At 43.4% G+C, this 17031-nt stretch overlaps 1 protein-coding gene across 3 annotated transcripts in view; it reads right to left on the bottom strand.

Moving 5' to 3' along the window:
* The window catches only part of CDH22 (cadherin 22), a 257926-nt gene that overhangs the window by 47647 nt on the left and 193248 nt on the right, over nt 1-17031 (bottom strand). For all 3 annotated transcript variants that reach the window (XM_056550688.1, XM_056550686.1, XM_056550685.1), the window contains 2 exons: nt 6267-6561; nt 5672-5791 (listed from right to left, as the gene is read on the bottom strand). In XM_056550688.1, the coding sequence (XP_056406663.1) occupies nt 5672-5791; nt 6267-6561 (415 nt within the window). The remainder of the gene's footprint in view (nt 1-5671; nt 5792-6266; nt 6562-17031) is intronic.

The raw sequence follows: 17031 nt of genomic DNA, 5'->3' as shown, positions 1-17031 counted from the left end.
ACCTCCTGGAACAGCTATAGAGTGAAAACACCACTTATCAATTACTAGGACTCAGACAACCCCTTCAAGACATCCGTGCAATGTCTTATCCAGTCTAACTAGCTGTCCGGGCATGCTGGGAGTTGTAGTTTTGCAATAGCTTGAGGCACACAGGTTCTGTACCACCCGGAGATCGCGGGAGGGGGGGGGCTGCGTCCGTACCCCCTGCGATCAGACATCTTATCCCCTATCCTTTGGATAGGGGATCAGATGTATAAAGCTGAAATACCCCTTTAAGGACCTTTTGGCTTTAAAGGGGTCCTCCCCTGGAAAAGATTATTTTTTTCTTAAATCAACTGGTGCTAGAAAGTTAAACAGATTTGTAAATTACATCTATTTAAAAATCTTAATCCGTCCAGTACTTATCAGCTGCTGTTATGATCCACAGGAAGTTCTTTTCTTTTTTAATTTATTTTTGTCTGACCACAGTGCTCTCTGCTGACACCTCTGTCCATTTTAGGAACTCTACTCTGTCCAGAGTAGGAGAGGTTTTCTATGGGGAGTTCCTAAAATGGATAGAGGTGTAAGCAGACAGCAGTGTGGTCAGACAGAAAGGAAATTCAAAAAGAAAAGAACTTCCTGTGGATCATAACACTGGAAGGATTAAGATTTTTTAATAGAAGTAATTTACATATCTGTTTATCTTACTGGAGCCAATTGATTTAAAACATTTTTTTTCCAGTATCTGTGATGATAAGGAGGAGGCATCTGTACAGCATTTCAGTGAAATGTGACACCAGTAGAGCAGACAATATATGAAACTCAGAGCTCAGTCTCCCCCTCCCTGAGGAATGACCTTTGCAAAGCTCACAGAGCATGCCCAGTAACGTTTCCCATGTTGTTGTCTATGTCCATGTATCTAGTATAAATAATGTATTTATAGGCTCCCAGAAACCTTTCTTCTTGACTATTACCTATACAACGAAGGCAATTTACTGTTATGTTGAATGTATTAGAATTACAGTGGTCCCTCAAGTTACAATATTAATTGGTTCTGGGACGACCATTGTATGTTGAAACCAGCTTACCCTGGCACAGGTAAAGAGTAGTACAGAACATGTAATACCTCCCTGTACTGTAGGGGGCGCTACCAGACACCAGTCAGTACATACACTTCAGTAATACAAGTAAAGAGTACAGAACATGTAATACCTCCCTGTACTGTAGGGGGCGCTACCAGACACCAGTCAGTGCATACACTTCAGTAATACAGGTAAAGATTAGTACAGAACATGTAATACCTCCCTGTACTGTAGGGGGCGCTACCAGACACCAGTCAGTGCATGAACTTCAGTAATACAGGTAAAGAGTACAGAACATGTCATACCTCCCTGTACTGTAGGGGGCACTACCAGACACCAGTCAGTACATACACTTCAGTAATACAAGTAAAGAGTACAGAACATGTAATACCTCCCAGTACTGTAGGAGGTGCTACCAGACACCAGTCAGTGCATACACTTCAGTAATACAGGTAAAGATTAGTACAGAACATGTAATACCTCCCTGTACTGTAGGGGGCGCTACCAGATACCAGTCAGTGCATACACTTCAGCAATACAGGTAAAGAGTACAGAACATGTAATACCTCCCTGTACTGTAGGGGGCGCTACCAGACACCAGTCAGTGCATGCACTTCAGTAATACAGGGGTTTTACCAGTATAATGCCCATTCTGATTGATCGGTTCTTTCAGCCATTGACACGTTTCACAGATCTGGACTGTCTGTACATTGTATGTTGAGTCTGGTTTCAAGTTACAATGGTCCAGAATAGACCATTGTACGTTTAAACTATTGTATGTTGAGGCCATTGTAAGTTGAGGGATCATGGGACTCGACTAGTTGGAAATATTTTTCATAAAAAAAAAATTCTAACTACTTCCCCCTCTTTGTCGACCCCACTAAATATAGTCTATACGAGAAGGTTCACCACCTCGTGCATTATAAATAAAGCTTTCATCTAGGGGCATGCATGACATTATATGGTGGCACTTTACGATGACTTGTCAGATTTACCGTAGCCATGTAAAGCAAGCACTTGTGCCGTCAGAAATGCTTATCGTAGTGACTGCAGCCTGTAATTAAGAGCTAAGTGATTGGCGGGATGTAGTATCGAGCCGCGATGTACTGCTATACTGCTGACTGGGCCCCTTTCCTGTGGTCCTTTACAAGCATTCATGACAGCTTCCTACCGCAGATTGATAGGCATCAATAGTCGTGAACAATGAGAAGGCTCTAGTAAAAAAATAAAAGCTTGAAGACTTAAGTGCGTGGGTGGCCGGATGGCGCGAGCATTGTCTCCATTCATCATTCCCCATAATTCATGGGCGCAAAATTTAATTAAGATGAATTTTTGTGGAAACGGGAGCAAATTCCTCCGCGCATTGAGAAGTGAAATAAAAGAAAAGAAATACTGAATGTTTAGTAACGGCAGCACAATGGCGGCAATTCCTAAATAATAGTGCTGGCTATAAAATAGGAGAAGTTGCCTAGTTGCCCATAGCAACCAATCAGATCACTTCCATCAAAACCGATCAGGTTTTGATAAATCTCCCTTTGGGGGAGATCTATCAAAACCTGTGCAAAGGAGAAGTTGCCCAGTTGCCCATAGCAACCAATCAGATCGCTGCTTTCATTTTTAACAAGGCCTCTGCAAAATGAAAGAAGAGATCTGATTGGTTGCTATGGGCAACTGGGCAACTTCTCCTTTGTACAGGTTTTGAGAAATCTCCGCCAAAGTCTCTTCTGTTTTACAAGAGGTTCTGGGGCATCGAATAAAAAAGAAGAGGTCGCAGAATGGGCTATGCATAGGGTGGGGGTCCGACTGGTAATGGGAGTAGATAGCGGTTTAGAACACGGTAGAACATTTTGGTTTAAATTTTGTTTACAAAAAATTGTATATTACATCAATTTATTAGAAATGAGACAACCCCTTTAAAGGGGTACTCCGGCACTAAGACATCTTATCCCCTATCCGAAGGATAGGGGATAAGTTGCCTGATCGCTGGGGTCCCGCCGCTGGGGACCCCAGTGATCTTGCATTCAGCACCCCGTTACAATCAGTCCCCGGAGCATGTCCGCTCTGGGTCTGATGACTGGCGATCACGGGGCTGGAGCATTGTGATGTCACACGGGGGCGGAGCCACCTCCCGTAGGCTTGCTTTGAGCGGCGGAGCTGGACGTCACACGGGGGTGGAGCCATGACATCACAATGCTCCGGCCCAGTGATTGCCAGTCATCAGACCCGGAGCGAACATGCTCTGGGGACTGATTGTAACAGGGTGCTGCGTGCAAGATCACTGTGGTCCCCAGCGGCGGAACCCCCGTGATCAGGCATCTTATCCCCAATCCTTTGGATAGGGGATAAGATGTCTTAGCGCCGGAGTACCCTTTAATGGTGAAATTAAATGGGCGGGTGACTACCTAATAGCATCGCCGGTCAACTAGATCAGTGATCGTTTAAAGAGCCTGTGACAGGGTTCGAACAGTTGTTGGATCGTAAGTGCGGCCTTTTACTTTCATCATTTGATGGCCACACATTCACCATTACATAAGGTGATGTGAAGCGAATGAAAGAGGATTTTCATCTCTTAAAGGGGTACTCCAGTGGAAAAAAAATGTTTTCAAATCAGCTGGTGCCAGAAAGTTAAACAGATTTGTAAATTACTTCTATTAAAAAATCTAATCCTTCCAGTACTTTTTAGGGGCTGTATACTACAGAGGAAATGTTTTTCTTTTTGGATTTCTCTTATGCCACAATCACAGTGCTCTCTGCTGACCTCTGCTGTCCATTTTAGGAACTGTCCAGAGCAGCATATGTTTGCTATGGGGATTTTCTCCTGCTCTGGACAGTTCCTAAAATGGACAGCAGAGGTCAGCAGAGAGCACTGTGATTGTGGCATAAGAGAAATCCAAAAAGAAAAACATTTCCTCTGTAGTATTCAGCCCCTAAAAAGTACTGGAAGGATTAGATTTTTTTATAGAAGTAATTTACAAATCTTTTTAACTTTCTGGCACCAGTTGATCTTAAAAAAAACTCCACGGGAGTACCCCTTTTATTTTGAAAACGAACCCTGGTATCCAGATCTCTTTGGTCCTGACTACTACCAAGAAAAGGACCGAAATTCTGAGGGGAGGGGGAGTGGGGGTGTGGTTTTCTCTCTCCCCTGCTCACTCAGTACAGCGTATAATCCAGCTTTCAACTGTGTGAGGAGATCCTGTGAGATGCAGACAAGATGCAGACAGCTTGCAGCCTCTTCAGTAGAAACATTCACATGCACAGTTGAAGTGGAAACTCCTTCAGAGGTGCTAAACTATAATTTATATGCAAAATGGTTTCTCTTTGGTCATTTTATGAACTTACTTCTTGTATGTTTGCACCATTTAGGTTCCCATGGCTGCTTTAGGGTTATAGAAAGCATGCACTTTGGTCACACAGCTGTGAAAATGTAAAAATCTTAATATTTTTAGCACAAAATGCAGGTTTTTCTTCTGTCCTTGCACCATATAGTTTCACATGGCTGCATTAGAGTTATATAGAGCATGCATGTAGGTAGAAAGCTGAACAAGTGTAAAAATGTTTGTGCAGACCTCATGACAAGGCAGGGGGGAGGACCGGATGGAGGGGGGAGGAGAGGAGCTCATCATACTCAAGGGAAAACGCCCCCAGCCTTTGAGAGGAATTCAGAAGACTGATCACATTTATACATAGATCAAAATGTATTTTACAAATTAACAGATGCATATTATTATGCATACAGGTCTTAGGGCACATTACTACACTGATTTAAGCATTTAAAAAAAAGAAATGCTTACTAATGACAGTAACGCTTTAATCCTTCCAGTACTTATCAGCTGCTGTATGCTCCAGAGCAAGTTGTGTAGTTCTTTTCAGTCTGACCACAGTGCTCTCTGCTGCCACCTCTGTCCATGTCAAGAACTGTCCAGAGTAGGAGCAAATCCCCATAGAAAACCTCTCCTGCTTTGGACAGTTTCTGACACGTACAAAGGTCTCAGCAGAGAGCACTGGGGTCAGACTGAAAAGAACTATAATATATATATATATATATATATATATATTAATGGATGAAATAAAAAGTCTTTTATTCCTGCAGTGCTGGACTTTCTCTTTGGATGCAGGATACCAATGGTACCTAATGGAACCCATTGACATTAATGTGTTCCGTCAGGGTTGACGTCATGGTGCCTGGTACAGTAAAGCTCTGTCTTGCCCTGTATTTGACCTAACAGAATCTCTGACGCAGATCTAAACACAACCTAAGATTAAGCGTGCGTGTACGAATCTGCAGGAATTCCTATAATAAACCATGGAAATTCATAGTAATCCTCAAAGTATATGGGTACCCTAATACATCTGCAGAATGATGGGTAAAGGATCCAGGGGAAATACAGTAGGTGGGAAATGTAAATTATGATATTTCCATAGATATTTGAATGTACCCATATAAATAAGGTTAGCTGCTTATTGGGGCTGGCTTCACTGAGAAGGTTAGTCTAGTGAGGTTCCCCATAATAGGGGTTTGTTTGGCCAACCATTTCTACAGTTCCTTACCAATATCAATACCATTGTGGTTGCTCTCACCAGGTGACACACATATGACCAGCTCTTACCTGTGTTGCTGTCCACGGTAAAGTGCTTCTCCCCCTCTAAGACGCTATATACCACTCTTGCGCTACTTCCATAGGCTGGGTCATCTGCATCAAATGCTGACACTGCCATGACAGATGTTCCTGTTAGGAAGATAGAAGAAAGCTTCTTAATTCTGCTCACCATTTGTGGTTCATCCTAGAGCCCTGCGCGCAACTGTTTTCTGAACCTCGCTCCCACTGGATTTCTGACTATCACCTCCCGTTCCTGCAAGATGTGTGTCCAACTCTCATCTGTTTCCACTGGATTTCTGACCATTACCGCATGCCCCTGCAAGGTGTGTGTCCAACTCCCGTCTGTTTCCACTGGATTTCTGACCATTACCGCCTGTTCCTGCAGGGTGTGGGTTCAATTCCTGCCCTTTCCCACTGGATTTCTGACCATTACTGCCCGCTCTTGCAGGGTGTGTGTTCCATTCCCGCTCGCTCCCACTGGATTTCTGACCATAACCGCCCATTCCTGCAGGGTGTGTGTTCCACTAACGCCCGCTCCTGCAACGTGTGTTCATCGGTATCCAAATTATATTGCTAGTTCCACCCACCCTACCTAGGGACTTACCAACAGGAGATAGCTCAGGGACACTTCCAATGTATGGAGCCTGTAAGAACCTTGGTTCACTGTCATTAATGTCCTGCACTTTAATAATGAATTCAGACTCTGGCTCGAGGAGTCTGTCGTTGTCCCTGTCCCTGGCCTGGGCACGGAGGGTGTAGAAGGTCTTGTGCTCCCGGTCCAAACGCTCAGTGGCATGTATATCTCCAGTGTATTCATCGATGATAAAGATGGAGCCAGCTCCCTCTCCAGAAATCGTGTATTTAATAGAACCATCTCCTTCATCCGAGTCCGAGTGAATCTGTGAAGATTAAATTGAAGTTAATACGAATCAGAAGAACCGAAGCAAAGACAAATATAGGACAATGTTTCTTACATATAGTGGAGTATGGAAGACAAGAGCTGAACCTTCCATTTTTGACTGAACGCTTTAAGTAGAACAAAATCATTTGGTTCCCTTGGAGACCAAGTAATGTCACAGTGACTGCGACCTGTGGAAGGAACTCTACTATGACAATGTGAGACAACACAGAAAAAAGATACACGTCAAAGACCGGGGAAGGATCAGGGTCTACCAGCAAGACTGTAGAATGGTTCTCGTATAGAACGATCAACGCTTCAGAATAATGTAATATTGGTTTTCCTGAGAGTAGTTCTCAAAACAGAAGGTACAAAAAAGGATTCAATGCCAGAAATAGTTAAATTCAACCCTGGCATTTTATGTCGGCCTGATGGCTGCTTGTACAAATACATCTGTTACTATAGTAGGAGGTTTTGCCTGTAGACGCTGCCAGTACATAACTCTACAAACTCATAGGGATTGGTTTTGCCTACTTTGAAATCAACATATCCAGAATAAATCGAAATAGGGAAATATATGTATTTTTCAGCCTTGCAAAGTGTATAAATATGTATAATACTTGATATGAGCAAGATGGTAAATAAATGTGCAAACCAGTGCACACCAGTTCCAGAAAGTAGTAGTAAAATGGGAATGCAGACGGTGTATTTGTGAAAAGTTACTGAGCAGATTGAATATTCCCTTTATACCGTACCCTCCAGCATTAGGTTATAAAAGCATTCCTGTAAATTCAAAAGAATTTAAATAACCTTCATGGTTTTGTTACACAAGACGATTTTTGAGCTATCACTGCTGTTATTGGGATCCCGAAAGTGCCCACCATGGCATGCAGTTATGCTCATTCCTTCCATTTCATAGGGCAGGACCAGAGCTGGGCTGTTTGCCAGCACTACTCACACCTGGACTTCCTTTTCTATACTTCTCACAAATCACAGCATCTACTTCTCAATGTTATGCCATGACATAGTGCTGGACATAGTACATTGGACTGAACAGACTGGCACTGTGGATGGGGATAATTTAGAGTACACTACAGTAGGTGGCATGTGGGGAGAGAAGGGGTTATTGATGGACTGGCTTTTTACGTTCACTGGACTCTTTGTCAGGTAAGGTGCATCTACACAAGCTACACAAGGAACAACTGTCTAGATTAGAACTTGATTCCACTTTTCAAGCACAGTGTGGACCATCTGAAGGACGCAGACAGGTTCAGATTGCATTCACACAGTCCATGCTTTCCCTGCACAATCTAAGCTATGCCCCCACTTCCTGTGTTCAGTTTTGGTCTCTCTACTGCTAGAGAGAGAATTCCCCTAACAGCAGTTCGCAGGTAAGCGACCCAAGACTTTAGGGCCTATTTTTTTAAGGAGCCATTTTTGGTAAATTAAATTATTTACAAATAGGTTAGTAAACATGTAGTCTATCAAATGGTGGGAAGTTATTTGAAATGACCATGCTTAGTAGATAAAATACCTAAAGGACCCCCTCGAGCTTTTTTATATCGCTATTTTTATAGCTACTTCCCAAACAATGGACCAGCATAGATATAGCCAGCCACAGATGTTCTACAACAATATGCCATCCACAGCTACCCATAATATTATGCCAACCGCAGATGTCTCATGACAATATGTCTACCATAAATGCTCTCTGTACATGCTTGCCAAAAATGCTCCGGTGACTGCCTAACAAAGATATGTTTGCTAGATACAGATGCCCCTAAAAAAGCTCCAGATTAATGCTTAACTGTTCTTCATTTTGACAGCTACATCGGGGTTTCCCACTGTCAAGCGTATTTGGACTTTTTTTTCCCCTCAGCCAATTTGGAACTAAATGAATTTAAAAAACTCACCGTAAAATGTGTACTATGGGATTCTGACACTAAAGACATCAATACTGGCATCATAGAGAACGGTGCCAATAGACTCAGTAGGCACTTACAATCACTGGATGCGAGAGTAAGAAAGCAATCTCAGAGAATCTTAAAGAACATTCATTAAAGTTAATCTCCATTTTCATCACGGTGGGTTATGGCACATTTGTGATTTTACACCTTTACACGCTTAGTAATTATTCCCAATGGCATTTATTTCCTGGGATTGTTTATCAGATTTTTCACACTCCGTAAGTATGAAAAAAAAAAAAAAGTGTTTAACAAAAATATTAAGCTAACATTCAGCTATGGTGACAGATTGTGCTGAATACCATGGGGGTCATTTATTAACGTGCGCCTTTTGTTTTTTTTTTCACCTGTGCGGCGTGCTATTGTGTGTGCGATGCAGCTGGTCGGCATTTATTAAGATGTCTGCAGCTTTTAATAAATGCCGGCTATTATTTACGGAGCTAATGTGGGGTACACACTGACTGACAAGCCCGGCTACCTGCGCCAGGTCCCGCTAGAATGGCCTTTGCGCAAATCTAGAAAACCACGCTCAAACCATACCCACAAAAGACCCGCTGGTTTCACCGGCACATAAAGCCATATATGCCGGCGAAAGTTACATCATAACTACATCATCCACCGCGACTTCACAAACATATAGGCCAATTAGGACCTTGTTAAAGGAATTCATCATTGGTGCCGGTGACACTGATGACAACCATACCTAATCCCATTCCATGCTCTGGTTCTCCCGCTATATTTTTGGAGCATGGGCGGAGCTTCCTGACGTCACCGCTGCTGCTTCTCTGCTGGATCCCGCTGCCAGCATTTAACCAGCAGCGGTGACATCAGGAAGCTCCGCCCATGCTCCAAGGAAGCCCTGGAATGGAGGATACTGCGGAAGATTGTGGGAGAACCAGAGCACGGAACAGGATCAGGTAAGTATGGTTGTCATCAGTGTCACCTGCACTACCTGTCTGTATTGCCAGGTTAGTGCAGATGAAACTGATGACAGATTCCCTTTAAGCTTTCTTCACACTATTGTTATGTCCTAACTGATGACAGATTCCCTTTAAAAGAGCCCATAAATTCCTATTGACTCCAGAACATACCTGTACTTTCCATGCACCTACCTCTATGACTTTAGTGTCACCTACAGTAGTAATAATGATTTACTGTACATCACAGTGTACTGACATTTTATAAGAATCCGTCCTGCAAGCATGTTAGATTGTCTCATAGTGTTTCAGAGGATGCACAGTTTGATCTACAAGTATATGGACTGTGACAGAGTTTTTATTATGTAGCATCTGTCTATCACCACAGTGGATTTGTAAATCATCAATACGTGACTAAAGTATAAACTATCAGCCTAAAGGGGTTGTCCAGGCCCTAAATGCTACAAAAGAAAGCATACTCACTTGCCCTGATCCCCCACCGTTGCCTTTCCAATGACTCCAGGTCCCCAGTGCTTTCTGCTACTTCTTGTGTCCAAAAACATACCAGTCCTGCGGGGTCTGCCTGCTTAACCAATCATTGGATGAGGCGGGTCACCGCTGTTGCCAGTAATTGGCTGAGTGTGCAGTTTCTGCCTGGTAAGCAGGATACTAGACACAAGAAGAAGCGGAGAGCATTAGGGATCGGAAGCTGTGATATTGGCAAAGGTGGAGGATCGGACAGGTGAGTATGTTTCATTTATTTTTTATTTATTTATTTATAGCATCTGGGACCGTTTTTTGAGAAAAAAAATCTTTCCTGAAACAACCCCTTTCATTTAAGGGTTAACAGAAATATTGAGTAAACAACATATGAACTACCACCAGTCCCTCTATTTTTACATGCTCAAAAGCAATTAACCAATTGACTGATAAGCATTTTCATGGTCCGGAGTAGCCTGTTACCTTCTTATTTCATAACAGAGATTAAAGGTTTAGAAGTTGATTCTAAGTTTGGAATTCCCATTTCATAGCTGTTCATGAGAATTTACAATACATAGTGTCAATGCAAGTGAGGGAGGCCATTATTAGGCTGAAAGAGGCCATCATTAGGATGAAGAAGGCCATCATTAGGCTAAAGGAGGCAATCATTAGGCTGAAGAAGGCCATCATTAGGCTGAAGGAGGCCATCATTAGGCTGGAGGAGGCCATCATTAGGCTGGATGAGGCCACCTTGGGCTAAAGAAGGACATCCTTGGCTGAAGGAGGCCATCATTAGGCTGAAGGAGGCCATCCTTGGGCTCAAGAAGGCTATCCTTAGGCTGAAGGAGGCCATCATTAGGCTGAAGGAGGCCATCATTAGGAAGAAGGAGGCCATCATTAGGCTGAAGGAGGCCATCATTAGGATGAAGAAGGCCATTATAAGGCTGAAGGAGGCCATCATTAGGATGAAGAAGGCCATCATAAGGCTGAAGGAGGCCATCATTAGGCTGAAGGAGCCCATCCGTAGGCTGAAGGAGGCCATCATTAGGCTGAAGGAGGCCATCATTAGGCTAAAGTTGCCAAATCAACAACTTATTAAGGAAAACCACTGGTGAGCTTGGCAGCACCAGAGGGCCTGGAAAAGAATGGAAGACAAGTAAAATGGAGGATTCGTTTTTAGTTACATAAACTCCTTCACAACATCTAGCCAAGTCAAGAACTCTCTCAACGAGGTTGGCATAATCATTGTCGAAATCTACAATCTAGAGGGTTTATCTCAAGATTAAACCACAGGTAACACTCAAGAACTTTACTAGAAAGTAGTTATGGAAGAAGAGTCTTTTCACTGATAAAATGAAGATTATCTTGTACCAGAAACATGGCAAGAGAACAGTTAGAAGAAGAAAAGGGAAGGCTCCAGACACCACGTTAGGTGTCACACATGGTGGAGCAGTGTTATGGCACTGTCATGTGTGGTGCCAGTGGAGCTGGTTAGGTGGTGTTTGTTGGTGATGTGACTGTAGTAGGATGAGTTCTGAAGTGTCCAGATCTGTATTATCTGCTCCGATTTGGTCAACTGCAAAGATAATAAGATGGAGATTTACAGTATAGATGGACAAGGATGCTAAATTTTCCACAAAAGCGACCCAAGAGCTTCGTAAAGGGGTACTCTGCCCCCCAGACATCTTATCCCCTATCCAAAGGATATGGGATATGATGTCTGATCACGGGGGTCCCACTGCTGAGGGCCCCCGTGATCTCTCCGCTGCACCCAGCATTTGTTTAGAGCATTGGGTGCAGTGCTGGAGGCTCGTCACGTCACGGCCATGCCACCTTAATGCAAGTCTATGAGAGGGGGGGTGACAGCAGTCTCACCCCTTTCCATAGACTTGCATTAAGGGGGTATGGCCGTGATGTCATGAGCAGGGGCGTGACCGCGACGACACGAGCCTCTGCCATGCATCGACAGTCATCTGGCACGGAGCAAAGTTCGCTCCGTGCACCGGATGTCTGGCGTGTCGCAGCCGAGATCGTGGGCGTCCCCAGCAGCAGTACCCCCCTCGATCAGACATAGTACCCCCCTCGATCAGACATCTTGTCCCCTATCCTTTGGATAGGGGATAAGATGTCTAGGGGCGGAGTACCCCTTTAAGCTAAAGAAATTGAATATTTTTATTTTTGTGATCTCTGATTCAATGTGCTTTTTTCTTGCTGAAGTCAAATCCTAGAGCACAAAGTCAAAACTAGGATAGCAGACTGAACCGTGTTGCCTAACATGAAGAAAAGCTTAAAGGGTTATCCAGGAATCGAAAAACAGAGATAATTTCTTTCAAAGACCACTCCCTGTCTGTTTCCAGGTTGGGTGCGGTTCTGCAGCTCGGTTTTACTGAAGTGAATGGAGCCAAGTTGTAATACCACACCCAAAGTGGAGACACACAGGGAGAGATCTTTGATAGAAAATAGGTCTTTTTTTCTTATTCCTGGATAACCCCTTTAATTTCTGTTCATGTTAGTAAATGTCATGTTGGTTCAACATAACCTGCAGTAGTGCAGTAGCTGACACTATGGCCCCGGCAGTGGGAGGACTCCCATCCACAAAAGCCCTCACCAATCTGCTTCAACATGATTGCATTGCTGAGGAGCAGCTTCCCTTAAAAAAACCACTGGATTCTAGACATTCTTATGGGCCAGGAGGAGTATTTTTGTAATTCCTTCAGGGTGAATGAAAAAAATCTATTACAGTACATGCGTTCTGTACTGTAGTTGTGGCTATTGGAGGCTGGTCTGGGTTGGTAGAATATAGTAATAAAATATAATATAATTCACTGATACTAGAGCTGACCATCCTGAAGAAACTGAATATGAGCTCCTGACAACAGTATAATAAAAAAAAATAGTATAATAAAATAACAGTATAATAAAAAAAACTGTATAATGAAAAAACAGTATAATAAAAAAATTTGTATAATGAAAAAAACAGTATAATAAAAAAATTGTATCATGAAAAAAACAGTATAATAAAAAAAGTATAGTAAAAAAAAATTGTATAATGAAAAAACAGTATATAAAAAAACAGTATAATAAAAGCATACAGGGGGCTGTCATGTATGTACATGAGAATTAATGCTATTAACCACTATGTGACTTGTAGACTGAATTATCAGTAGGTTCCTCCTCCGCCTCTCTTCACAAAATCCACAAAGGCCTCCACCTTTCTGCCCCAACATGAATGGGAGGAGCTTTAAAGGGGTACTCAGTTGCTCAGGGTTTGGAACAAACTGTTCCGAACGCTGGAGCCGGCGTTGGGAGCTTGTGACGTCATAGCCCTGCCCCCTCATGACGTCACACCCTACCCCCTCAATGCAAGTTTATGGGAGGGGGCGTGACAGCCGTCATGCCCCCTCCCATAGACTTGCATTGATGGGGCGGGGCATGATATCATGAGGGGGCGGGGCTATGATGTCACGGGCTCCTGGCGTCGGTTCCAGCGTTCAGAACAGTTTGTTCCAAACAGTGAACAGCGGAGTACCCCTTTAAGTAAATAATCCTATGTCTGATCCCAACCATTGATGATTGGTGTCGGCCAACATTCGCCGCATCCAAAGCGGGTTCAGCTCCTGAGCCCTCTTCATAGTCCCTGTCTTGACTTTTTGACATACATGTATTTCAAATGTCAGAGAAGTTAAGGTGGGTATCTATAAATATGAGCTTAACATATATTATCAAGTTTTTGGAACCCTAAGTCTGTGACTGTAATTTATTGGGGAACCTGGCAAATAGTGGGACATTCCAAGAATTATTAAGGACTTTTATAATGATGGTCTATCCTGAGGATAATGGGGATGGCAACATCTGGTACCAACGATAATCAGCTGTGCGGCAGATCAGCTGACTTAAGTTCTTTCATTGTGTAGTGGCCGTGATAGGTTACTGCAGATCAGGTCCCACTGAAGTGTATAGGAGCTCTGTAAAGTCTCTATGCAATGGACAAAGCCAACACTTTAAAGGGGTTTCCAACATAAGGTGACTTTACTAATTACCTGCCAGACAGTAATGGACATGCTTACCAAGGATCTGTGCTTGTGTTGGTGGTAAATAGCCATGTCTTCTGTCCCCTCAACACACTGCTGTTTTTTTTTTTGTGTGTGAACCGGCTATTTCCTCTTCCTGTGGCCTATCTTCAATTACAATTCCCAGGATCTCTTGTTTCTAGGTGGGAGATTACTTTTCTCCCTCCCACACATCAGCCACCCCACCCATTGCAGTACAGCTAGGCTCCCTTCCATGTGTGCTGTGCTGGAAACTACAATTCCCTGCAGCCCTGTGGAGAATGATCTCCCACCCAGTGGTCGCTTCACCCATTGAAGCGCTGCCATGCTCCCTTTCAACACCTGAGTAGTGATGTAATGTCTCGGGGCCACACTGCAAGCTGGCAAAGGCCCGAGACAACACTAATTTTGTATGCTGCTAAACACGAACATAAAAGATCACATAAAAATTGCGAGACCACCATGAAACACAGGTTCAGACACTATATGATGAACTACACTAACTTTTGTTGGGGATACTGGGCGTCAGCACCCCACTGAAGATAGCACATTAGTTTAAAAAGTCACAAAAAACATGGTACCCATTAAATTAAATGGACTGTCTGTATAAAGCACAGACATACTGGGTCCCCAGAGAGAGCGACAAGCGATTCTTTGTAGCTGATCTCTGCCGAAGGTTATTTTAATGCAGGTTTCGATTGAGGAATCCCCTCTTTTATTGTAGAAGGCCCTAAAAAAGGCTTTTGGAAAATTGGTCTTTTGTACCTGACATCTCTTTAAACTATAGATATTTAAGGATATCCTGAAAAGGTTGAAACATTGGCAACTCACTGTGCTTGCAAAACAATCCCCAACTTCAAATCACCGCCTGGAGGGCCGCATCCTATTCGGTTCAATTATTTAGTAAGCCATAATGGCTCCATTAACTCTGACAGTAAGTGAGCTAGGTGGTGTGGGGTGAAGGATTCCGTGAATCCTCAATGCTCCCTGCTTCATGTATTTGCAGGAGGCCTTGGGTATTTCCTTATTTTCTAAAACAGATATGGTGGATATGATCAGGGTCACTGTAACATCTGTGCTCCGGCCAGACACGCTGGGACGCACCCGCTTGTGAATCCACGCCTGTCACCCACCTCCATGATCTTCCTGTTCTTGCAGCCCCCGGCGCGCGTGCCCCCGTCTCCTAGGGCGCGCGCCAGAGCTCTTTAATTTAAAGGGCCAGTACTCATTTAATTAAGTGTCTACACCTGCACCCTGTCTTTAAGTATCAGCTCCTCCCTTTGTTCCCTGCCGGATCTTTGTTGCCTTGTGCCCTAGTGGAAGCTTACTGTGTTCCTGATATCCGTGTTCCTGATCCTTGTTCCGTTACCTGACCCTGCACCTGTGCCACCTGCCCTGACCTTCTGCTACCTTGACCTTGTCATGCCAGTTTCCTTTTGTGCCACGCCACATCCCAGAAACCTGTGTGGACGAGCCGTGCCGGGGTGCCACCTGCCGCAGCAAGTCCATCCCACTTTGTGGGGGGCTCTGGGGAAAACCAGTGGCACCTTAGACTCCCCTCCCTGGCACGGCTCACGTCATCATCCACACAGTCCCAGAGGATCCACCACCTGACGTGACCCTAACAGTCAGTCTGGCCCATGAGAAGAACCTCCAGTGACTCCAATGCTGATACACAAATGGGCCCGTCCATTTGGGCCCCCAACTCTATTTAAAACAATGGTCTAAAACTGTGCCTCCCCGCCAGATGTTGTAAAACTTGCATATTATACTTTACTGCTGCCACACCCTATATGTGCTATGATGCAGTAATAAAGGCCCTGATTTACAAAAACTCTGCAATTCTTAGGCAGTGTAAATGTTGAATAGTTACATCAAATCGAAGATATCCAGAACTCATAAGTCTGCCTACAACCACAATTATTTATTAATACCTCATTTTGAAGGCATTAAAAAGGAGATTAAAAAAATGCTCCTACTGGGTATTACCATTGTGATTGAAACGCGCTGCTGGAGCCATTTTTTAAACTTTTTTTTTGTAATGCTTTAAAGATGAAGTATCACCAGATGATGGCTGTTTTATTGGGATGTATAAGCGCTGCATATCATAGAAAAGTGGCCATTTGTTACCTTAAAGGTATCTTATAAAAACAATCAGACACCCCCAGAAGAAGCATCAGTGAAACACGTGTTGTGACTAAATGCTGTGGTCTTTATGGGTATTGTGTTATTGTTTTTGCCTTTTTATTGACTTTAATAGGATTTGTGTGTATTGTGGGGAGTCTATGCTACTCAGACTAGTATGATAGCAGTCAATAAAGTTTAGGGGACTTTCTACACAGCCGCATGCGCATATACAGTACATGCTTGATATGCCATTATATGTAGCCATCTCTCTTTTATTTCTTCGGTATGCAGACCACCTCATTTTTAATTGATTTTATTATGTAATCAATTATATATCTAATAAAGGCTTTTTTTTAATGAATAATCTCACAGGCAGTAAGATCATGTGATAAGTATAGAGCTAGAGAAGGACATCACAGAATTGTGAGAAATATGACTCTATTAAATCGTAATAGTTCATAGGTATATTCTTAAATAAGTTGTCCTTAAAGGGGTACTCCACAGCCCCAGCTTTCGGAACATTTAGTTCCCAATGCTGGGTGCGGGCTTCGAGGGTCGCAACGCCCCCTCATGATGTCATGTCACGCCTTCTCAATGCAAGTCTATGGACTCATAGACCTGCATTGAGGAGGTGTGGCATGACATCACGAGGGGTGTGGCGTCACAAGGGGCATGGCGACCCTCGAAGCCCGCACTCAGCATTAGGAACTAAATCTTCTGAACGCTGGGGAAGTGGAGTAACCCTTTAAAGCACAAAGCGTTGTGCAAATGTCAAACAAAAATACCAGGATACCTCTGCTATAGATGACTAATAGGGATGGGTCAAGTAACCATATATAAACAATGTCATAATACCAAAATTACCCATCCACAGTATCAACAATCCACAATTCCCCTGCATATGAAACACTTAAAGGGGTACTCCGGTGGAAAA

The sequence above is a fragment of the Hyla sarda genome, chromosome 13, assembly GCF_029499605.1.
Source record: "Hyla sarda isolate aHylSar1 chromosome 13, aHylSar1.hap1, whole genome shotgun sequence".
Taxonomy (NCBI): domain Eukaryota; kingdom Metazoa; phylum Chordata; class Amphibia; order Anura; family Hylidae; genus Hyla; species Hyla sarda.
The sequence above is the reverse complement of the archived record's forward strand: the minus strand, read 5'-3'. Positions and strand labels throughout refer to the sequence as shown.